A 23,865-nucleotide genomic window follows, 5' to 3' on the forward strand; every position below is an offset into this window, starting at 1 on the left:
ATAGTTGGACAGATTTATTTTCTAAAGGGGTGTACCACTTGGCATGCTTACAGAATTCTACTGATTTACCTCACACAGGCCCCCTGAAGGTGATCAGAGGTCAGCCGCAGGGAGAGCAGAACTTCTCCCCATGTGTCCCTGCTTTCTCCTCCCCTTGGGCCACCCAGAGAGTGGCTTGTGGTTGGTGGGAGCCAAAGACCAAACTCAGTACAAATAACCATAACCATGACGGGGGGTCGCAGGACTGCTAGTAGGGGACAAGAAAGGAGTTAGGAAGGCTTGGGAAGACAAGAGAAGGGCTTGGGACTCTGCCTGAACATAAATCATTAACTTTGGGCCCCAAGTCACACTGCTTGGGGGCCAGTATAGGAATAGTTCAAGCCCTGGGTGCAGACAAGGTGAGAATGCATGACTCTGACCTTGACAGATGCAAGACTTGCCAGGTGAGAACAATTGGATGGTGAATAGTCAAGGTATGATGTGACATTACCTGCTGGCCCCTGCCAGCCATTCCTGCACTGTCTTCTCATGCATACCCCAATGCCAAGCCATTCTCCCCAACCCTTGACACTACTTTTTTCCCCTTTTTTAGTTCTGCAAGCTTTGCAACTCCCAAACTCCCCACTTTGCCTGATATGCCCATGTTTCAATCGTACCCGCTTTGTCTGAACATGCTGCTCAATTTCTCTGTGTCAGGCCCGGCCTGACTTGAATGAGAGTAAAGAAGACCCTTCCTTTTCTTACCTGGGGTGCCCTGCCCCAGTCGGTATCAGCTTTGAGGGGATGCGGGCATTGATGTGGTTTCTTTGGGAGACCACCCTTCCCTCAGTTGCTGTCAAGAGGACAGGAGGTTCTTCCATGCTGACCTTGTAGAAATGGCTCAGGACTGGGATTGAAGGAACTGAGTGTTTCTAAGTGCCACCCACTCGGTCTGTGGCCCTGGACATGGAAATGCCCTTCCCTCTCTGGCCCCAGTTGTCTCAAGGAAGGGATAGCCTACATGGCTCTACGATAGACATATGCAAAGGGGTGTTCTTATCCCCTGTGAGCAGGACACAGTCTCTTGGAATCCTGGGATTCTGTAAAACCAGCTTCACCATCAAGGGGCCTTGGCCAACTGCTTAGAAACCTGGTTTCCGAACCTGACCATATCCTTCACCTCTACCCCCAGCAGCCTCAATCATTCATTTTTGTTAAATCCCCATTTTGCAGGGGTCCTGTGTTGGTGATGGGCTTGGGGTGAGCTGGTCCCAAGGACCTGCAAAGGTGCCCAAACTCAGTCCTCTGCTCCTCACACTTTGCAGTCTCTGCCAGGTAACCCGGGCACGCAGGTGGCAAGTGGCAGGGTCTTGGGAGAGGAGCAACCTAAATGCTCTCTGTTCAGAGGAGGGAGGGAACATTTCTGGAAGATTCCTGGCAAAGGTGGCATTGTGCCTTGAAGGACAGATGGGATGGTGATGAGCTGATGGGGAGGAAGGGTGTCCTGTGAAGTGAGCAGTGTGAGCAGGGTCAGGAGGTGGAACACAGGTGGGCCTGGTGGGGGGGTGCTCCCTTTATTAGAAGGGTGTGACATATTTCTGGCACCACCCACATCCTTGCCTGGTGCTGTTACTCCCATCATATATGTAATATATTCGATATTATTATAACAAGTTAAATGTTTAAATCAGTTTGACCTCCCTCCTTAGCCAACCAGGGGTTACACTCAGTCTGCATTTAGCTGAGGGGTAGGGCTACGGCGCCCTCCTCCCTCACAGGAAAGATTAGTTGTGCTTCTGATGGCTCTTTCCCCAGCTTTCCCTTTTGTGCCCTTCTCTCCCTGTGTCTCTCTGTCCCCATTCCTGTCCTGCCTGGCCTCCTGCCCCCTCTGGCCACCACCCTAGCTCTCCATGCATGTCCCTTGGCTTCCTTCTCCTTCCCCTCAGGGCCTTGTGGCAGGACTCTTGGGGCCAGGTTTCTCCTCCATTCAAATTACCTCTCTAGGGTCAGCTTTTCCAGAGGGACTTTCTGGAGATCATGCCTCCTCCATATAAGGAGACACCCTCCTGGTGACACTTTTCTGGCAGGCAAGCTAGAGGCAGGCAGGCCAGTGATGGAGTCTGAGAAGCAGTGACCTGCACCATCCCTCCCCCTGTCCCAGGCCTGTAGAGAAGAGCCCACAGCCTTGTCTCTGGGCCTGGCAGGACCCCTCACCATCTTTGCATTCAAGGTCTGGCTGCCTGTTTGTTCCTGGTCAAAAGACTTCCTGCAAACTTCACCCTGCCCCCACCCCTCAAGGGCCCAGGGCTCTTCCACCAAGCCTCACAGTGCGTCCTGCTGAGAGGAGGGTTTAAAGCAGGGAGGCCCTCCTCCCAGCCCTCAAGTCTCCCTGAAGATGGCCCCCTTCTCTGCAGTGAGAAGACCAGCCCCCAAGCAGCCAGCCTTCCCGGCCTCTCAAGACAGCAGCCTGGGCCTTGGCTGCACCACAGAGGGGCCTGGAGCCCCAGCCCCTCAGCCTCTGACAGAGGCCCTGACTGAGGGTCAGTAAGGCCCCGAGGCGGAGAGCGTTCTAGCTTCCCTCAGTCCTGCCTTCTCAGACTTGTCTTGAGGAACTTGGGTTCTAGTTCTCCCTCAACGCACGCCAGGATCAGGGCTCTTTGGAACTTACTTTGTGGCAGGAGGCCTCCCTTTGATGACCGTGTAAAATGAGATGGAATCTGGCCACGTTGTTATAGGAACTCAGGAGAATCCCTGGAGTGGGAAAATAATGAGAACACGGGGCCATTCAGTGCTCGGCACTGAAAAGTAGGGCATTCATTGTCCAGGTGCGGAGGCTGGGCCTGGATGGGGAGCTGGCGGCATCACTAGGAGCTTTTGAGGGGCGTGGGGGCTGAGCAAGGGTCTGTAAACTCTGGGTTCAAATACTAAACTGCACACTTTCTATCAGTGTGATCTTAAGCAAGTTAAACAATCAACATGATCTCATTTTGCTGCAAAGCAAATTTATTCTATTTAGAAGGAAAAACATCCTCACTTTTGCAGGAGTCACCTCCATGGTATGTTTACAGGTGACTTAAAATAATTTTTTGTGCTTTTCTATATTTTTCTCAAATATTCTCTGAACACCGTGGATTAACTGGTGGGGTGGGGAACCCTGAAAACACAAAGCTGTCTCCACTTTGGAAGCAGATTCTGGGAACTGGACTCTGGAATTTTGGAACTGATATGCATACATTTGAAAGGGGAGGAGCAGTACTTCCCAGCAGTTAGTCTGCTCCCAAGAAAAGTTTTCCAGGCTCCTTAATGCCCCTGGTTAGACCAGCTCTGGCCATAGGTACTTCCCACAGAGCCCTAAAGGGTCAGGGTGGCCTGGCTGGCTTGTCCAGGCTGTTACAGTACCTGAGGTGGCTGATCATTTCCCATAGGCTACAAGGCTGTGCTGCCAGCTGGCTCAGCGGATGCCTGTCACCCCACTGGGTGCCCTTCCTGCTGCTGCATCCTGCCTTCAAACCAAGGGCTTATGGGTGGTCTCTCCAAGGTCCCATGCTCAGCCAGCTTCGTCCTTCTATTGCAAGGGGAGGAGGGTGGCTTCATTGGATTTCTTCCCCCACACTGGGCATCCCTTATATCTGGGTTTTTCATCTAACCTTGGCATGGCTGCCTTCTAGGACTGCTGTTTCTTGTTAATTTTTTGAGGTACATCATACCTGTGGTGAAATGCACAAATCCTAAATTTATGGTTTAATGGATTTTGACATATGTTTATACCCATGTAACCACCACTCAGATATGGACACATTACCCCAGATTGTTCCCTCATGCCCTTTCCAAACCAATACTCACCCCAACAAAGGTAACAGTATAATGACCTCTACCACCATAAGTTAGTTTTGCCTGTTTTTGAACTTGATAGACATTCTTTTGCTTCTGGCTTCTCTTGCTTATCATTAATGTATATCAGCCTTCTATTACTATGTAACAAATCATCCTAAAATGCAGTGCCTTAAAATAACCATTATTTTGCTCACTGATCTTCAGTTTGGGCAAGGCTTAGAGGGGATGGTTTGTCTGTGCTCCATGCAGCATCAGCTAGGGTTGCTTGACTGGGAGCAGGAGGGCCCATTTCTAGCTCCTTTCCATGGTGGACAAGTTGGTGCTGACCATCAACTGGTGGCTCAGCCAGAGTTGTGGGCTGTGGCCTCAGTTCCTACCCACATGTGTCACTCCAGAGACTGCTTGGGCTTCCTTACAGCATGGTGGCTGAGTTCCAAAAGAGCTACCAATCCCAGAGAACAAGGTGACCTAGCCTTACCTCAGCTGTACTCATCTGTTGAGGCTGTCGCAAAGGCCTGCCCAGGATCAACAGGAAGGGACATAGACTCTATCTCTTGATGGGGATGTCGGAAGGTTCTAGAGGAGCACAGGGGATGGGAGATATCGGGGTGGCCATCTCTGGAATACATTCTGCCACATTACATCTGTGAGATTTACCCACATTGTGACATGTGTTTGTAGTGTGCTTTTACAATTGCTGTATCATGTTTCATTGTGTGCATATCCTGTCTATTTACTTATCCTGTCTATGATTGACATTTGAACTGTTGGCAGTTTGCGGCCTTTGGAATAGTGCTGCTATGAATATTCCTATACAAATATTTTGGTGGACAAAGGCTGCCATTTATTACTGTGGCAGTCCCTTAGTTTTTGATATTTTTAAAACAGTACAATTCTATCCTCTTTTTTTCCTTCTCTTCTCATCAGTTACTGTAGCTGTGTGTACTTTAGGTATGTAAATCTCTGCTAGTGTCTTTAAAATGTTGAAAAGAAATTAGATAATTTTTACATAAATATGTTCTCTTTGTGAAAACTTTCAATGTTACAATAAAAATTAAATTTTCTTCTGACACCCCTTGCCAAATTTGGGCCCATTCCTCCTACCTACACTGAGGCACCTCTTGTCACCAATTTTTTTGGGTTCTTCATCTAGAGGTTTTTTTGGTGTTTTTTTTAATGCATTTACACATATAAATATTCCCATAGAAAATAGTGTTTTCTAAGTGTGTGTGTGTTTTGTTTGGTATAACAAATGGCATCATACGGCTCTGCAATTCATTTTCTCATTCAACAAAATATGTTGGCGATATGGTTATGAAATCACAGGTAAATCTATTTCACTTTCTACATTGCCAAATAATGTTCCATGGTATTATTATACCACTGTCAGCCATTTCCCTATGGAAGGACATGTAGGTGGTATCCCTGATTGTTTTGCAAGGGAAAAGAGTTACAGGGCCCTTAGATCTATGCCACTCAATGTCCCTTTTCTTTCCCCTGCAGAGGCGTCTCAGAGAGGCTGTGCAGCTGCTAGAGGACTACAAGCATGGGACCCTGCGCCCAGGGGTCACCAATGAACAGGTAACTCTGCTGGAGGCTGGGAGGGGAAAGAAGGTGACAAATTCACAACCTTTTCCCTGCAGCCAGAACCACTTCCTTACCCTTCATTATCCACTTCTCCTCTGCTTCATACCCCTGTGGACTTCTGGCTTTTGGAGGAGATGGTCAGGTCTCTCCCATGTGTTGGGTCTGGGGAGAATCATGGAGGCAAATAAGGCTGGAGAGGCCCAAAGGCAGAAGTTTGGTGGAGCTGACATGTGTGTCTCTTCCCAGTTCCACATTCAGTGACATCACAGTGGTAGCTTGAAATAAGCCATGTGGGGGTATTTACACATGGAAATTGGCTGTGCTACAAACCAGGACTTCTTCCCCCAGAGAACCAATTTTAAACATTTCCCAGCATATCCACTACCAAAAGTTCAAGTTGAAAGTGGGAAAGATGGGGGAGGATAGTGGGGATTAGGCTAGGACACTGTAATTCCATTTTTGTTTATAGCGTGTAGGAACTTGTACTAGAGCTAATTGAAATGTTGATGGTTGTGTTTGGTTTTGAAGAAAGGTAGAGGGATGTAGTTTAGGGCACTTTAATGATTATAGAGACTGATGGTTAATGTGCCAACATTTTTCTCTCTGTTCATAAACTTTATTTCAAAAACTTAACATTTAATTTCACTTTTTTTCCAAAGTAATATGTGTGCACAGTTCAAAAGGCCAAATAGTACGAAAACTCTTCAAGGAAGAATAGTATGCTGCCCAACCCTCTCCAATTCCCATTCCTGTTCCCCAGAAATAAATATTTTTAGCTGTTACTTCATGTAGAAGTCTGTATTTCAAACTAATATGCTTACCTATACTGCTATTTCTCAACTTGTTCTTTTGTGTTATCTATCACAGTAGGTGAGGATTCAACTCTCTTATTCACCTCCATAACCACACTTCTCTCCCCAGACTCGTCATCCTTCCCTATGATTTTCATGGTTTTGGGGGTCTTTGGTTATTCAGTATTCATAGTTAAGGCCTCTTTTTTTTTTTTCTCACTGGCATAGTTTTCTTTGCACCATCTCTAATTCTTATTACAACCTCTACTAGCTTTTTGATATTTTCAGTGCTTTCTTTCAATATGAAGACTCCTGTCCTTCAGTTCCTTCAATTTTTTTTTTCTTGAAATTTTCCTTTCTGGAGCCCACCTCTTCCAGCTCCAGGCCTTCCCTTGGTGTATACCTTCATTTTGGTGGAACGCCTCTTCCAGTAGCTTCCTGAATATGGAGTAAATGGAAAGAAAATTTGAGTCCTTTTGTACCTGGGTGTAATTCTGCACTCGGCCTTAATTGATAGTTTGAAGATAATTGATAGGTTGAAGAGAAAATTCTGGGTTGATGATCATTTTCCTTCAGAGTTTTGAAGACATTGCTCTATTGTATTCTGGCTTCTATTATGGCTGTTGAAAATTTCATGATATTTCATTCCTGTTTCTTTGTAGGTAATCTGTTTTCTATCTTTGGAAATGTTTAGGATCTTCTCTATAAAATTTATTTCTGAAATTGCAGAATACTGTGTCTTTTAAAATTCATTATTTTGGGTTCCTGGTGACCCTGTTCAATCTGAAGACACCTATCTCACAGTTCTGGCAAATTTCTTACACTGTTTCTTTGACAATTTCTTCTCATTCTGGAACTCCTCTATTAGTCAAATATTTGACATCTTCTATTGACATTCACATCACTCACATTTTCTTATCTTTTTTTTCCTTCTATTCCATCTGTCCTGTCTGGCTTTGCAGGAAATGCTCTTGAGTTTATTTTCAACAAGTCTATTGAATGTTTAACTCCAGTTGGTATAATTTTAATTTTTAAGAGCTCTTTGATTGTTTCTTTTCTTTACTCTTTTTCATAGAATCTGATTCCTGTTTTGTATATACAGTATCATCTCATCTCTCTGCATTCGGCAAGCCAAGTGTGGGAAGGAGGCTGGAATCCCAGTTTACCTCACATACTTTCATTAGTTTCCCTGCTTTTAGCCTCATCTACTCCCTCCTTCCACTGTCTTAGTGTTTCCAAGGCCGGAATCACTTGGATTCAGTTTCTCCAGAAGGATGATAAGCCTCCAGCACCAGGGGGATGCAGCTGAGAGCAGTGAGAGTGGTCTTGCTGTGTGGGGAGGCATGGGGTTCTGACGGCTTTCAGGAGAGGCTTTCAACCAACCCCTATGTTTAGCCCTATGATTAGTTCTTTTTTTCCTGGGATGCCTGATCTTTCCAAGTTTTGAACTTTGCTGGTGTCCTGGGGGCAATGGGCTAGCTTCTTAAGCATGCCCTCTGCAGGCATTTAGGGGATGGCTTCCTTCTCTCTGTTTGGAAGAAAATTAGGTGTGAGAGGGGTGGATAGAGAATAAGACCAGTAAAGCCCACTAAAAGAGACTCAGAGAGTTAACCAGATAAAAAGAGAGAGCCAGAAAAGACTCACAGAGTTAATGACTTAATCAGTTGAAGCTCCAAAGGCCAGGAGTAACTTCGAATGTCCAAATATTCCCCAGGTAAAGAAATGTATCGGAGTGCAGCCTATGTCTTCATTGTGTCCATTAGATCATGCCATTGTAAGGTTTACTTTAGCCTGCTAAAAGGCTCAGTTTATTCTTTAACTTAACCTACATGCTCTTTTTTTCCTCCTCCAGCCCCTAATCAAGTAATTTGCAACCTGGGCAGGAGACAAGCATCATGATGAATTTTTCCAAACAAGCCCAGATATAAACAGCATAGTAAGAGCAGGAGAGAGTTCATCTTAAAGCTAAGATTCCATTTCAAGAGCCAGAAAGTTAGGAGGTAAGATTCCTAACATATTCTTCAGCAAACAGACAACAACTCAGCCCACCATGGGGGCAGGACAGGCGGTCTTGATTGATATGGTCCCAGAGGGAAGCTGCTGTCCTGGGGAGGAACCAGATCAGTAAATTTCTTGTGTTAATTTTGAAGAATTACCTAGAAGACTGATAATGGAAGAGAAGACACTTAATTTCTCTCATGAAAGATAAACATCTTGAGACCACTTAACAAGTCTATACCCCCTAGCCCTTTGTCACATTCTTGAAAAATCCTTAAAGAGGGGAGCCCCCACCTTTCAGGGCGCTTCCTCTTTGAGGATGCCCGCACTTGCTAAGTGCATAACTTCAAATAAAATTTTTATTCTGCTTTACCACTGTGTTTCTGCCCTTCAATTCTTTGTTGTAGCAGGGGCAAGAACCAAGGAAAATAAAGAACTGCTCCCTAACATCTCTACTGTCAGTTACTAAAACTCATTTTCCATCCAAACACATGTTGCTGTCCCTCCTCTGCTGTGGTTTCCTCTTCTGTTCTTTTGGTAACTCTGTGAGGCACTGTTCCTGCTTTCTTCCAGCACCTATAGGCACAAGCCCATGCTGAGGCCCTGTGCTGCCAACGGGCTGAAGTTCCCCCCCTCCCCAGTCCAGTTTGGTTCACTATGTGTTCATGGAGCACCTACAGGCCGGTTTTGGTGCTAGAGCCTGGGGCAAGGAGGAAGCTGGGTGAGAGTCTTGCCTCATGGACCCCCCAGAACAGTGAAGACACATAGTATTTTGGGAGAGCAGAGGAAAGAGTAACCAACTCTGACTAGGGGTGTCTGGGAGAGATTTCTTGCCTGAGATTTGAGGGGTGAGATGGGCCGGTGAGGAGCAGGCACTGGGTCGGAGCAATCCAACGAGGAGGCACATCGTGAGTATAGAGAGAACAAGTCCCTCCACGGGAAGTGACAGGCGGGTGTGCCCACCACCTGCAGCCTAGCAAGGTGAGGGGAAGGCAAATGCATGAGCGGATGCGTACCGCAGCCAGATGTCCTTGTGCAGGGCCCAGGGGAGTGACGTGAGATGGCGTAGTGCTTGGTAGGCAGGGTCTTCTCCAGGCGTCTGCGCTGCTGGCTGAGTTGGGGGAAACCATCAAGCAGGGAGAGCAGGCTGTGACCTCGTCTCAGCTGTGGGCCCTGAGGTGCCTGGGTAGCATGACCTGACATGCCCCTCTCTAGGCCAAACTGGTCCTCAGACCCTTGCAGTTCCTCTTGGATCTGTCAGGAGTGGGTCACCTCCAGGCCCTTCCTGACGCTGTATCTGCTCCCCCTCAAGCTCCGCTCTGTCCTTGCTGAGGTTGGCCTCTGGCACTCCTTCCAGCATCCAGAGTTTGGGGAATGAGGCCAGATTTCTCCTCTTTCCTCCCTTCAGTAGCTTAAAGCTGCCTGTCCTGTTTTCTGGGCCTCTTTGTTTTCTGTCCTGAAGCCCCCATATGCCTCTAGGGAGCTGGCAGGAGAGGCTGAGGGCCTTGGGGGGCAGAGGGCTTGGCACTAGCTGTGCTTCACAATTCTGGCTCATGCCAGTGATGCCTGCAGTGTCCATTGGGGTAGCATAGTGCTCTAGGTGTCAGCCTGCTGCTGGGTCTGATAATAGGCAGATCCACCCCCTCCCTCCCTTTCTTGCCCTCCTGGCTCCCAGAGCAAACAGCAGCTCTCACGGCTTCCCTCTGTGGCCCTCATCTGCAAAGCCACACCCTGCTCTGGTCTCCACAGACACAGGGGCAGAGCAGGTAGCTGATGACATTCCAGCCCAGGGCTTGAGGAAGCCTCAGCAATCTGGAGTTAAGGACAGTCCCCCATTCCTGGTCCAGGCTGGTGTGCTCCTCAAGGGTCATGTGTGTACCACCAAGAGGCCCATGGAGTTCTTGATCTGAGTCTGGACAGCAGCCTCATCTGCTCCTGGGGCCTGTGCCTGCTCTGCTGTCCTGTTTTAGGCATGTCGGTCAGCAGCCGTGGCTGCGTTCTGACACTTGCAGGCTGTCCTGATGTCATAGGCAGTGCTGGATAACCTGAGCACCAGTTTTGTTATCTAACCTGCCTCTGGTTATGAAATCTCCTTAGGGGATTTGCTAGTTTTTCATTCACACTTGATGGCTATCTTTTGGTCTCCTGTTAGTGAGTGACTGATGTCTCCTTTGGAGACTGTTAATGCCTTAAAAGGTTGCTGCCCCAGTGAAAAATTAGTCCTGAGGATAAAATACAAATAAGCATAATTTACCCTTTGAGCTTGACAGGTTAGAAATTTGATGTGTGGTCTCCTGTTCTGTTCTTTTGGTAACTCTGTGAGGCACTGTTCCTGCTTTCTAAATCCTAATAAAGATTGTAGCTATTAGCTAAACGACAAAGCCATAGGTAAGAGCAAAAATATCAACAGAGGCAGGTAAGATCCCACACTGTGCTGTGTGGACTTCATGGGCCAGGGATTTGTTGGAATGGTTTGGCATAGATGGAGATGGATGGGGTTAAATATTGAAGACCTCCATGGTGATGAGCCACCACTCACTACACGCTCACTAAGAACCAGGCACCATGCTCAGTATTAGCACTTCACACATATTATTTCAATTAATCTTCACAAAAACCTTATTTGGTAGGTACCTGTATTAACTCCATTTACAGGCCAGAAAACTGAGGCTCAGAGAGCTTGCATTACTTTTGTAAGGTCACAGAGCTAGTATGCAAATGGTGGAGAGTGAAATCGTGAGAGGCAGGGTGTGGTCAGAGGAAGTTGGCATTTGTGAAGGTCTTGCAGCCCAGTTACCCCTGTGTGGTTCATGCTGTCAGTCCAGACTGTGAGCATCTGCTGAGCACTCAGGATGTAAAAGGTGCTGCGGCAGGTGGGCACTGAAGGGGAAATAAGCGTATGCCCTGGTTCCTGCCCTCACACAGCCAGCTCCCAGCACAGGCGAGGTGACCGCACAGAGGCAGATGGCTAGAGGCCAGGCTGGTGGCTAAGCCATGTGGACTTAATGCTAATGGAGGTAGGGGTGCAGCTGGGGGAGAGGCCTGGGGATGGAGGTGATGAGGAAAGGCCTGTGGAGGGGGAGCACAAGAGGTTGGAGGTAGAATGGCAGGAGACAGCAGTGGCCCAGGGAGGGACATGCACTTTAAGTCACAGATCAAAGCCAAGATGCAGAGTGGAGTGGAGAGAGAGATGAGAGAGCAAGGAGAGACGGAAAGAGAGGGATGGAGAGAGGGATTGAAAGAGGGAGGGAGGAATGATGGGGAGACATGAGATTATTAGAGAATGTTGGGGAGGCTGGCAAGTTGCAAACCAGATTGTGAAAGTGTTTGAAACCCAGGTGGAGATGCTAGGTTTGTTGTGTGAGGCAAGAGGAAGCTACTGGAAGCTCTTGAGCAAGGGAGTAGCATGAATGTGCGCTGTGCTAGGATCAGTCTGGTAGAATGCCAGGCTGATTGGGGAGGGGCGTGTGAGGTTAGGGAAGCCAGCTTGGAAGCTCCTGGCATGGACAGGAGTGAGGTGAGCAGTCTCTGGGAGCCGCTGTGGGCTTCTGATGGTGGTTCTTGCCCATCATTCCACATTCCACAGAGGCTGGGGACAAGTCTGCCTTATTAAGTGCCTACCCTGCTGTGCTTGGCCTGACACACGCGTACAGGCCCTGTGCAGGATGGATTCTGCCTGTAACCTGCCGAGGAGAAGGGCCAGCCTGGATGCAAGAGATATCCTGCAAGGCTTCTCCTCTGGCTGAGCAGAGATGGGCTCAGCCGTGTTTGGCTTTGCCAAAAAATAGCAGAGAAAATACCAGAGTTAAAAATACTTGCACCCCCAAATCTCTAGGTATTAGCAGGGGCGTCAGAAGCTGGCTGAAAGAAAGACTTAGCTAATATTCCCTCTCCTTAGCCTGACTCCTAGCCTTAGACTTCTGGATCCTGATTACCTTGCCCCTCTGGGCTGGCCCCCAGGTTGGTCCATATCATTAGCACAGAACAGGCAAGTGATCAGTATTAGTTGAGGCATTTATATGATGCGCCAGGTGTTGTACTGGGTATTATAGATGCATCTCTGGGCTGGGCCACTGAGGTGGCCTCCTGGGTGGTCTCCTCATTCTACCCTGACCCCTCTCTTCATGCCCAATGCCGCACTTAGAGGGACCTGTGAAAAGACGTTACATCATTTGTTCCTCTATTCAGGGCTTCTCAGCCTCAGCACTGTTGGCACTAGGGGCTGGCTTGTCCTTCCATGTGGGGCTGCCCTGGGTGCTGCAGGGTGTTTAACAACCTCCCTGCCTTCTACCAACTAGATGCCAGGAGCACCCCCTCACAAGTCATGACCACCAAACATTGCCAGCTACTCCCTGGGTACAGAAGCACCATGTTAAGAACCACTGCTCCAGTAGAACCTCTCTGCTCAGAGTAAAATTCACAGTCCTTGGCACAACCCACAGATCCTCCTTTCCTCTCTGACCTTGTCTCCTACTACTCACCTGCTGATTCAGTCTACTCCAGACACACTGGCCTCCTTTGCTGTCCCTCAAACATGCCAGGCAGGCCCACTTCTGCGTCAGGGCCTTTGCACTGTCTGCGCTGTCTGCCAGAACAGTCTCCCACCAGATATCTGCATGGCTTGCCTCCTCCAAGTATTTCCTCCAAAGTGACCTCAATAAAAACTAGCTTGACCACCTTACGTATCTCTGTAAACTCATCGCCGCTGCTAGCATGCACTCTCTGTCCTACCTTGTTTTACTTTGCCATGTTTCTTGAAGCACCTATCCTTCTAACGGATCAGAGAAAATTTATTTATTTATTACTTACATTGCTTTGTCTCCATTAGCATGTAAGTTCCATGAAAGTTGAGATCTGGGTCTTCATTGATGTATTCCTGGTGCCTAGAACAGTACCCAGCACATAATTGGTGCTCAATAAATATTTGTTGAATAGATGAATTTTCTCTGATATTCTTTGATCTTCAGTAACCTTGAAAGTAAATATTCATATCCCCATATTGCAAATGAGGAAGTGGAGGCTCAAAAAGATTAAGTAAATTGCCCCAAATCTCATGGCCAGTGAGTGGCAGATCTGGAATTCAAATCTGGGTTTGCCTCCAGGGTCCATCCTCTTAATGGAGAGAAGCTGCTGTCGGAAGTCCCGACTGTCCCGACTGCTGCTGTGTGCGATGCCACAGGATGAGGGACAAGTTCTCTCTCCTTTCGTATGTCTATAGAACTGGGGGGTACCTTCACCCTACATAGACTTGCATATGTACAAATTACCTGGGGGTAACCATAGCAACAAAATTAATGGTGAGGAATAATGGGATTGGCCCGAATTATAAATTAGGAAGATTTTTCTGTACGTTTTATGGAGACATCCTTTGCCTTACAGAAGGATCCCCTTCAGGCGCTCTGTTTAATTACCTTCTGGATGTTGTTTTAAATAGGCTCTGTCTTCGCTGCCTTCGGAGGTTTGGAGAAGCAGCTTGGAAGGAGGCAGAGGGGAAGGGGAGAGAGCCAGGTGGGGGGGCGGGGCCCAGGCAGTTACTTCCCCGTCTGGGGTCTGGGCACTGGGGTATGCCCTACTCCGCTGCCCACAACCCCCGAAGGCCGGGCTTCTCCTGAATCACGTCTGGGCCACCCCCGCCCCTCCCTTGGTCTCCACTGGGGTTCTAGTAGGTTCATATGGCAGCTCAGTTGAGACAGAGGCTATTTCTGCAATCAGCTAACTTCTGCATTGTTCTAGCCACCTCTCACCCACACTGCTTCCCTCACGCTGCTTTTGTCCTCATTCCCCAAGTTGAGAAATCAAGCAAGTCTCATACCCACACTAGTTTGTGGCTGTAGCCAGAAAGTTCCAAGGGATTAGGACTGCACATTTTTATGTTCAGTCAGGGGTGCAGAGGGAGATGGGTGAGCATAAAGGAAACAGGTCACGCCAAGAATTGTAGCTTAAAGTACAGTGGCTTCAGGGGGCTGACAAGAACATGCCAGAAGCTCTCTGTCCTAAATGTTCAGTGTGGACAGACTGTCCATGCATCCCTTACGGCCTGCCAGGTGCCATGCTGGGTGTTGTAGATGTATCCCTGGGCTGGGTCACAGAAGTGGTCTCCTGGGTGGTCTTTTCACCCAGTGTGGTCCTCACCAGTAAACTGTTTGCAGGATTGATTTGTGAGACTTCAAACTAACAACCAGCTCTTGGTTTCTGGGTAGTACCTGCTGCTGTTTCTGCATCCAGCATCTGACTCATGAGTTCAGCAGGTCCCAGAGAAAGACCCAGGCCCAGGGACTCAGACCCAGGTCCTCATCCTGCTCTCTCTACAGGCTCAGCCAGGCAACATCAGACAGGAAAGGACCCTGGAGAGACTTGTTTCTACCTCCTGCCCCTTCTCTTGCCTGATTAGTTTACAAAAATGAGGTAAGGCTAAGATGTGTGGTGACTTGTCCAGTAAGACCGGTGAGTTAGAGGCTGAGCCAGGGCCCCAAATGTATGACCTGACTATTGTTATTGCAGCCTGCAGATGGGATGAACCCAAATGAGATCAGGCCACGACTAGGAATTTTAATTTACAATGGCGAGGTTCCTCTCACTTCACCCAAACACCTCTTGAGGCAGGAGCAATTCCAAATGTCACGAGAAGAGCCTCAAACACAGTTTTAGCTCTCATTCCTTCCTCTCTCCTCTGGGAAGGCTTCCCCAGTATTATGGGAGGCAATTTCCTACAACCCCACATGGGTTACCTTAGTTAGGTCATCCTAACTGCTATAATGAAAAGATCAACAAATGTACTAGTTCCGTTTATTTCTCACCTATGTAACAGTTTAGGTTCCAGGTGGGCTGGGGTCTCTGCTCCACAGGATCATTCAAGGACTCACGTTCCTTGTATAATGTTTCTCCGCCATCTCCTTGGGGCGTCCTCTCTGCAAGGCCCAGGTTGGGCTCTAGCCACATCCTTGCTCTGGCTCACAGGAAGGGGACAGAAAGCATGGAGGGGCCTCAGGTGCTGGCTGAGAGAGGCACAACTCAATTCCCCTCAGCTGCCCCTGGGGGACTCAGTCACATGGATTAGCCTACTGCAAAGGAGCCTGGGAAATGTAGTACAATAATCAGCTCCCTGCACAGGGCTGTTCTATTCCTATAGAAGAAGGAGCATAGATTTTGTCGGACAATTAGCAGTCTGTGCCACAGAGGTCAGTAAAGAGCTTAGAAGTTGTATACCCTATTTCTGTTCTAGTGGTTATTCTTAAATTTTTTACAATTGTTTTTGAATAGGTAACATATGAACAGTCTACAGAATTCTAAAGATATTTAAAAAGTAGAGAACAAAAGCCAAATTTCCCTTTTCCTGTCCCCCGACTGCCCACTTCTTCCTAGAGTAACGGTTAGCTTCTTCTGTATGCTGCCAGAGATGTCTGCTATATTTATCCTTCTCCTTTAAATGCTAATGATATAATAATGACAACTCTAGGGAAATTCACTGGAGCATCATGATTGTAACAGTAAAGATGGGACAGTCACAAAAGGACAAACAGTGTATGATTTCACTTATAGGAAATATCTAGAGTGGTCAAGTTCACAGAGACAGAATGGTGATTGCCAGGAGCTGGAAGAAGGGAGATTGGGGAGTTAGTACTTATTAGGTATAGAGTTTCAGTTGGGGAAGATGAAAATGTTCTGGAGATGGATGGTGGTGATGGCTGTACAGTGGTGTGAATGTACGTAAAGCCACTGAACTGCCACTTAAAAAATGATTAAGCAGTAAGTTTTATGTTATATATGTATATTTTACCACAGTAAAAAAAGGGTGGGAAATAGCCTGAAAGTCCATAAACAAGGTACAGTTTACAATACATGAATTCAGGGTTTCTGTTAGGAAGAGTAAGGCTGCTCTCTCTGTGTTAATATGGAAAGATCCCCAAAATATATTAGATGCCTCAAGGGGCAGAATGGTGTGCACTGGTATGCTAGCATTTAGGAGTGGGTACATGTGGTGGTTAAGAGTAGGGCCTCCAGAGCCAGACTGCTTGGGTTCAAATCCCAGTGCTACTGTGGGGTTTGGAGCAAGCCACTTAACCTCTCAGTGCCTCAGTTTCTACATCTATAAAATGGGGGATACACTAGTCCCTGCTTCACAGGGTTTTTGAGGAGATTAAATGAATGAATGATGTGCAAAGCCTTTAGAAGGGTGTCTGGCACATGGTGCTTGTCACTAAAGTGACTGAGTGAATGGGATGAATGGAAATCTGAGTCAGAAGTCCAGCTGTAGTTCTGGCTGCACCTGAGAGCTTGGGCATGGCTCTGAGCTTTGGTTTTCACATCTGTCCTATAGAATCAGGTTTCTTAGTGTGAGAATCAAATAGTTAATGAGAGGGAATGTGCTCAGCAAGATAGAATAGCATGGAGTTATCAGGCGAGGCTTTATCTTTGCCCCTTATTGTGGTGCTAGCCAGCCTGGGCCATGCGTGTAGCACTTGGGAACATGTCTGTAAGGAATGGGTTCCTGGCCATGCCTGCTGACACCGTGCTGACCTTCTGCCTTTGCTGATGAGCCAGCATCTGCCTGACTCTTCCACTCCCTGGGAGTGGAAAAGGCAGTCCTTGAACCTGAGGGACACGGACATGGCCGTGGATTACAATGTGGTGCTGTTTAGCTGGACTTCAGGATATCTCAATTAAACATCTGTATTAGTCAGGGTAAGCCAAGTGCTATAGTAAACAGCCCCCAGATTCCAGGGATGCCCACAGCAAGGCCGGCCTCTCGCTCCTGTCAGAGTGCAGTGTGACTCAGGGACCTGGTGCATCCAGGGATGGGGCTCTCTTCACCTCATGGCCTTGCCTCTTCTAGGGCCTTCCTGGGCTTCCCTGGCCTCCACGGGTCCTCCATGGGACGCTTGGGGGCCAGGCCTGGAAGTGTCAGACATCACGTCTACCCCCTGTCCCTTAGCCGGCTCCCAGTCACATGAGCCCACCTGCCCGTGGGGGAGGCTGGTACGTACTGGCCTAGCTGTGCATACTCCAAGGCAAACGCCAGCTGTCGGGGGGCACCGAGCACCGAGGTCCCTGCCCTACCTTTATAACAAACCATTTCCTGAGGCACAGAGAGAAAGTAATTTGCCCAGCACCACACATTCTGTAAGGGATTTGGACACAGGCCTCCCTGGTTCTAACACCTGTTCTGATTGGCCAGTTTTTCCTGCTCAGGCTGTTCAGCAGAATCATGGGGGATTTTTTCTTTTCTTTTTTTCTTTCTAAGAATTATAAGAAGAGATCTTGAGGTTTTTTAAATAAAATTTTAATTTTAGATGAGGCTTAGATTTGCTGCATACCTGGTGCTGTGGGAGATGCTGGGGGTAGGCCTCTAGGAGCTGGACTGTGAATCCACAGGGTCAGGGGACCTGGAAATGGAAGATTCTGATTTGGGATGTCAAGAGTCATGCCCAGGGCCTGGAGTCACACCTCTGACAGTGATGGGACTTGGGGGTGCACTTCAGGAAAGCACCTTCTGAGAAAAGAAAGACCAGCCTGTTGTATTTTTACCTCTTGGCTGCTATGCTCTCTCCTACCTTCTGTGGCTAATAGTCATTCTGCATTCAGCTCCCTCTGTTCCCCGATTATTATTTTTTTAAAAATCTACTGCTTCTAGATATGTCAAAGAAATAACCAATCTTCCCATGTTTTCTTCTGCCTGCTACTTCTATAGCTTTTCTTCTTCCTTCCTAATTACAACCCTTCAATAGAATTCGTGCCTCATAACGAAATTACCAAGTATCATAATTCTTCCAAGTGGTAAAGATACCTCAAGACAAATGCTGGGCATAAAAGACACAGGGCATAAATCTCCAAAGAAGGAAAAAAGCTAACCTTTTCAAACAATATTGCTTCTCTCTCACTTACCAACTTTACATTTCCCTGTATGGCCCCGGAAGATGACTGGTTAGCCAGAGACGGGTAAGATTCCTCAAGGGAGGAACAACCTAAGACAGGCACAGTCGCAGGGGGGCCATCAGGTGAGAAATTGGGGATCAACAGAGGGGAGGCTTAGAACCTCACCCCCCCTGTTTTGAGAGAAATCTTCTGCATCCGTGGATGTTTTGTTGCCCTTGTCTAGCTTGGATTAATACTTAGTCTATAGGCACACACCTGATCATCTACATTTGCCCTCTTACAGCACTAAACTATGTTTTCTACCTTTATCTTGCATCTACCTACTACTTCAGCATTTTATTAAATAATAGTAATAATAAAAAGGGAAAAATGTGGGATTCACATATAAATCAAGTATAAAAATCAAACAGATATTCATATTTGACCTGATTGTTTATAGTTCATAATGCATGATCAAAACCGAAAGTTTCTGTGATGACTGCCCTTGTACTGTTCACCATGTAAGAACTTATTCACTATGTAGAGAATTTGTTCACCATGTAAGAACTTGTTCGTTATGCTTCAGAAGATTGGAGACTGTTGAGAACTAGGCTTGGGGTTGATTAATGATTGTGCATTGAGTCCCCTATACAGAATTTTATTGTTGTTAACAACCATTTGATCAATAAATATGAGAGATGCCCTCTCAAAAAAAAAATCTACTGCTTCTAATCTAACTGGGTCTGGAATAGCAGACAATCAAATATATTTGGAATCTATCTAAAATAATAATTAGTCTGCAAATTAAGGCTTGAGGGACTCTGCTATGAGTAAAATGCATATGCTATTATATATCAATTTTAAGTTCCTATTTTTGTTACCTTCTGAAGCTTAATTTATATTCCAGATAACAACTTTGTCATATAAATGAAGCATAACTGAACTATTCTGTTAGAAAACTTTAAACCTCCACTGCTGGTCTCATCCTCCCTCTTCCTCACACCTTTCTTTCTCCATTAAAAATGCACTGGCCTCTGCCCACAGTGTAAATTTTTATTTACCATGTGTTTTTGATTCTAAAAGTCCTATTTTATCACATTTTGACATCTCTTAAATAGGATGAATCTTTTCATTGATGGGGGTCTTGGCATATACCATAGTTTTCTTTCTTACTGGTACAGAATAGTGTGTCTTAGGATTAAGGATGTCTTAGATTCAGTGAAATACAGTATTTATATCATTTGAAGGAATTGACAAATTGTTCTGTGTCTCCAGCCTGTCCCCCTTGCTGTGCTGGAAAGAGACAGTTTCACCACTCATTCTAAGCAACTTTCTTCTCTACAACCTTCTTAAATGACAGAAACAACAAGAATAAAATGCCATTGACAATAGTAAGCAGTTATAAAGTGCTTGCTGTGTGCCCAGCCCTGCTCCAGGCACTTTTCATACATTCAGCACTGTTACAGACACAACTATTATCCCCATTTTACAGAAGAGGAAACTGAGGTCCAAAGGGAGAAGTGGCGAAGCCAGAAAGCCAGGCGGTGTGTCTAGCTCTGAAACAATCATGCAGCACTGCCTCTAGCGATTCTGGGAGACAATTGAAATATCTTCATTTAAATCATGGCTTCTTCTGTGAATCCTTAGAATCAACTGTGGGGTGGGGGTGGGGTGGCTTTAGAAAAAGCTGGAAGAATGCTTAAAGTAATTTTACAGTGCAGCCAGAGCTGAGAACCCTTGGTTTAAATGGTCTGTGTGAGATTCCCAAGCTCCACTGTCCTGGGGTCCCTGATGCCACACCCCCAGGTAGCTGCCAGACCTGAGATGGCCAGGACAGTTACACCCTTTGGGGCTGGAAGTCTTGGATAAATCATGTGGCTTTGAGACCTTAACTTGATATGTGCTTATAATTTTTGTTCTTTTTTTTCTCTCTCTCTCTCCCTTCCTTCCAGCTCTGGAGTGCACAGAAAATCAAGCAGGTAATTCAGTTTTGGATTCTTTTCCTTTCCTGCATGATCTCTTGGACCCTGCCCTGCTCTGTCCCAGGATCCAGGGCTGTCCTGTGCTCAGTCTCTCCCCTCCCGTTTGCTCCCAGCCTACTCATCTCGTCCTTCCTCCCCAGAACTCGGGGCCTGAGTTTCTGAAGACTAGAGCTCAGGCCAGCTTGCCTTTCCCAGGGCCCCTAGACACCTTCCCTATGGGCTCCTGTCACAAAATCCTTATTACGGGCCGACTGTCTGCCGGCATGGGGCACAGAGGGCCTGCAGGGCAGACACGGTCCGCTCTCCCCTCTGTTCATCCTTGAGCATTAGTTAGGAGGCGCGCTGTTTGTGGCCCATTGTTTGTTTTTTTCTTGCCCTGAAAGGTGAGAAAAGACTGACCAGCCAAAAGGCAAGATAACAGCCACTGGTGGTCTGAGTCTTCCTGGAGACCTGTCCTTTCCCTCTGCCTTCCCTGCCCTTGTCCCATCACCCGTGTGCCCATCCTGTGCTCTGTTCTTGGCTCTTGCCAGGCTATTTTACACCCGGACACCAATGAGAAGATCTTCATGCCCTTTAGAATGTCAGGTAAGCCCCTGGGACCCTTCGGGTTCTGCCCAGCCTCGAGCACTTTCTGTGGGTGGGGCTCCCAGAGCGTAGGGGTGTGCTGGCCTGAGGAGGCGAGGGGCTTGTTGCACACACAGCCACACCTGCGCATGCGCAATCACCTAGGCTTAGCCATTCAAGTCTGGCCAGGCCTCAGAATCACCGACGAGCCATCCGCCTTTTCTGCCTGAGCAGTTGTGGTGGAGTGGAGGTCTCTGCAGGTGAATCTGGTGCCCCTGCCCGCAGTGGCAGTTAATCCCAAGGTAACTCCCTGGTCTTTGATCAGGCTATTAACCTGCCCTAAAGAGAGAATGCACTGCATTTGCTCTGCCTTACACACTGGGAAGGAGAATCCCCCTTCTGTGGAGACCAGTGGGTGGGCGTAGGGTGGCAGAATGGATATAAGATTTCTGCCCCCGGGAAGCCCCGCCCTGTGGTCATGGAGGCACAGCTCTGTAGGAGCTTCATATCCTAGAAAGCACTTGGCACACTGCCTGGGGTAGGTGGTTACCCTGCCTACAGTTCCACAAGGCTGCAGGCCCTGCCCGGAGTCACACACAGAGGTCAGACTCACAAGGGTGTTGATGCCTCCTCTGTGCCATTTCTCAGTGCACCGCCCCTGAGTTACAGGGTACATGGAGGGCTGCTGCCTGCCTCCTCCACAGGTCCTCAGACATCCAGACAAAGTGTCTCTACCAGTGGGTCTCCATCATTTGAGTGGGCCAGTCAGGGTCCCCACCCCCAGAGAGCCTGATATCATGGCAGAGAGAGAATAAACAACCATGCGGCATGGTTGTGCTGAGCGGGGCAGGTAGTGAGCCCTGTGACCCCCGGCTTTGCCGTGAGCAGCTCCAAGGCATCGAATGCTCCAAGCATCTTACAGCTGTGGCCGTAGGTGCTCCCCAGCCCTGCACAGGCCATATCAGGCCCTCACCTCAAGCCTGGCTTTTCTTGTAATTCTCCAGTCAAACTTTAGACCTCTTCCCAGAGGGATGCAGATAGGAGAGTGATGCATTATGTGCACACTCTAATGCACACACTCAATGTGAACCACCTCTCTAGGAGTAACTCAGATGAGCATGGTTCTCTGTTGTCTGGCCACCAGCTGACCGGCTGCCATAAGTCAGAGGTTGGGGACAGGAGGTTGCCCATTGACAGTAGTGGGAGCAGTGGAGGGAGCCTTGCCATGGTCCATGACCGTGAGCAGTGAGCCCACGCTGCCCAGGGCCTGGCTGCACTTCACACCAGCTCTCTCTTGCTCTACAGAGGACATCTAGACAGGAAACAAGAGATTTAAAGAGCTCTGGCACTTAGAGGTACACATCTGGGGTGGGTAAAGATTTCCCTTCCCAGAAACGGTCATGATGCTGAGGAAGTGAGGGTATGTGTTAGAAAAACGAGCTGTGAGAACTGTCTGGCTAAAGGGGAACAGAGAGACAGAGGCTGGGGGACACAGAGGAGCCCTCTGTCCTGGGGAGAGCTGAGCGGAAGATGTCTGGGGGCTGGAGGTGCCTCCTGCTAACTGATCTGAGCCCCCTCATCAGGGCCATTAACAAAACAAGCATAGAAGTCTCTTCCGGTATCTCATTTGAGGGGTGCGTGGGATGCAGTTGGGTGGGATTATGAGTTGACCCTTTTCTCTCCTCTCTCGCAGGTTACATTCCTTTTGGGACACCAATTGTAAGTAGTACCCTATAATTTTAAATGTATAACTTTATGTCATTTCTAAAATTCTAGAAAAAATTTAATTGTATAATTTTTCTAAAAAAATTTTAATGTATAAAACTTTACATCATTGTTCGTAAATATTTGACTGAGATGTTGATTTAGGATAAATTCTTGGAGGGGAATTATTGGATAAAATGTCATATCAAATAGCATAATTTTTTTAAAATTCCCTTGATGTGTATTGCCAGACTTCTTTTTATAAGGCGTGCCAATGGTGTCCACCCAGCACACAGCTTCTAACTGCTTTCATCCCTATGTATTATCCATCCAGAGTATTATCGCTAGGACTTGCTAATTAAAGTTTTCCCAAAAGCTTGGGAAATCAGGAAGTAAGAGTGCCTTCTCAAAACTAAAGCTTAAATTAAACTCAGAAAGGATTCAGTATTCTTTTTGTTCACTTTTGGAATCAGGGTTAAGTTTACTCTTAATGTTTTTTATATTAGAGTAAAAGAGATGTACAGAAAGTTGCATTCATCATAAATGTACAGCTTGATGAGTTTTCACAAGGTGTGCATATCCAAATAAATGCCACTTAGAAAAAGATTTAAGCATATCAGCATCTCAGACACCTCTTATGCACACTTCTCGGTCACCACCCCCGAGGGAATCTTCCCTGACTTTTCTGACTTCTTTTGATATATCCTGGGTTTGCTTATTATTGAACTTTAATATAAATGGAATCATCAGGATGAATTTTTTTTTTGTTCTGGCTTCTTTGGCTCAAAATTATTTGTTTTAGAGATTCATCCTTGTTCTCATATGTAGTCTTTCTTTCTTTGTTCTTTTCTCGTTGCTGCATCTTATTCCATTGTTATAACTGTATCATGATCTCTTCATCCCTCCCTCCTATTGTTTGGTGGTGACCATTTGGTTTTTCTCCAGTTTGGAGTTCACAACATAGTGCTGCTTTGAACATGACTGTACAAGTCTTTTAGAGCATGTATACCTCATTTCTCTTGGCTTATACCTAGAAGGCTAGAGAGAACAACTGATGCAGTGATACTAGCTTTAGAAGGGAACTTTGTTAATTTAATAGAGGGTCTATCAAAAAAAATCCCAACTTTATAGCAAGCACTATTCTTTTTTATTATTATTAAGATATCATTGATATACACTCTTATGAAGGTTTCACATGAGCAACATTGTGGTTACTAGATTCCCCCATTATCAAGTCCCCACCACATACCCCATTATAGTCACTGTCCATCAGCATAATAAGATGCTATAAAGTCACTGCTTGTCTTCTCTGTGCTATACTTCCTTCCCTGGGGGGCATGGGGAATATAATATATTATGGCAAGTACCATTCTTAAAGATGAAACAGATGAAGATAAACTCTGAATGTCTGGGACAGGGTAAGAATGCCTGATAATATTTCTAGGCAACATTTTCCTAGGGTACTAGAAAGTACAGTAAGACATGAAAAATAAATAACTAGTATTAGAATGGGAAAGGAAGAAACAAGATCATTCATGAGAATAGACAAACTATTAGAACTACTGTTTTAAAAA

General features: G+C 46.8%; 1 protein-coding gene across 7 annotated transcripts in view; it reads left to right on the forward strand.

Moving 5' to 3' along the window:
- SFXN5 (sideroflexin 5) overlaps nucleotides 1–23,865 on the forward strand; it is a 105,799-nt gene that overhangs the window by 15,997 nt on the left and 65,937 nt on the right. For all 7 annotated transcript variants that reach the window (XM_037027239.2, XM_037027238.2, XM_037027235.2 and 4 more), the window contains 4 exons: nucleotides 5,317–5,394; nucleotides 19,994–20,020; nucleotides 20,554–20,608; nucleotides 22,281–22,306. In XM_037027239.2, the coding sequence (XP_036883134.1) occupies nucleotides 5,317–5,394; nucleotides 19,994–20,020; nucleotides 20,554–20,608; nucleotides 22,281–22,306 (186 nt within the window). The remainder of the gene's footprint in view (nucleotides 1–5,316; nucleotides 5,395–19,993; nucleotides 20,021–20,553; nucleotides 20,609–22,280; nucleotides 22,307–23,865) is intronic.

This window comes from Manis javanica, chromosome 1 (genome assembly GCF_040802235.1).
Source record: "Manis javanica isolate MJ-LG chromosome 1, MJ_LKY, whole genome shotgun sequence".
Lineage (NCBI taxonomy): Eukaryota > Metazoa > Chordata > Mammalia > Pholidota > Manidae > Manis > Manis javanica.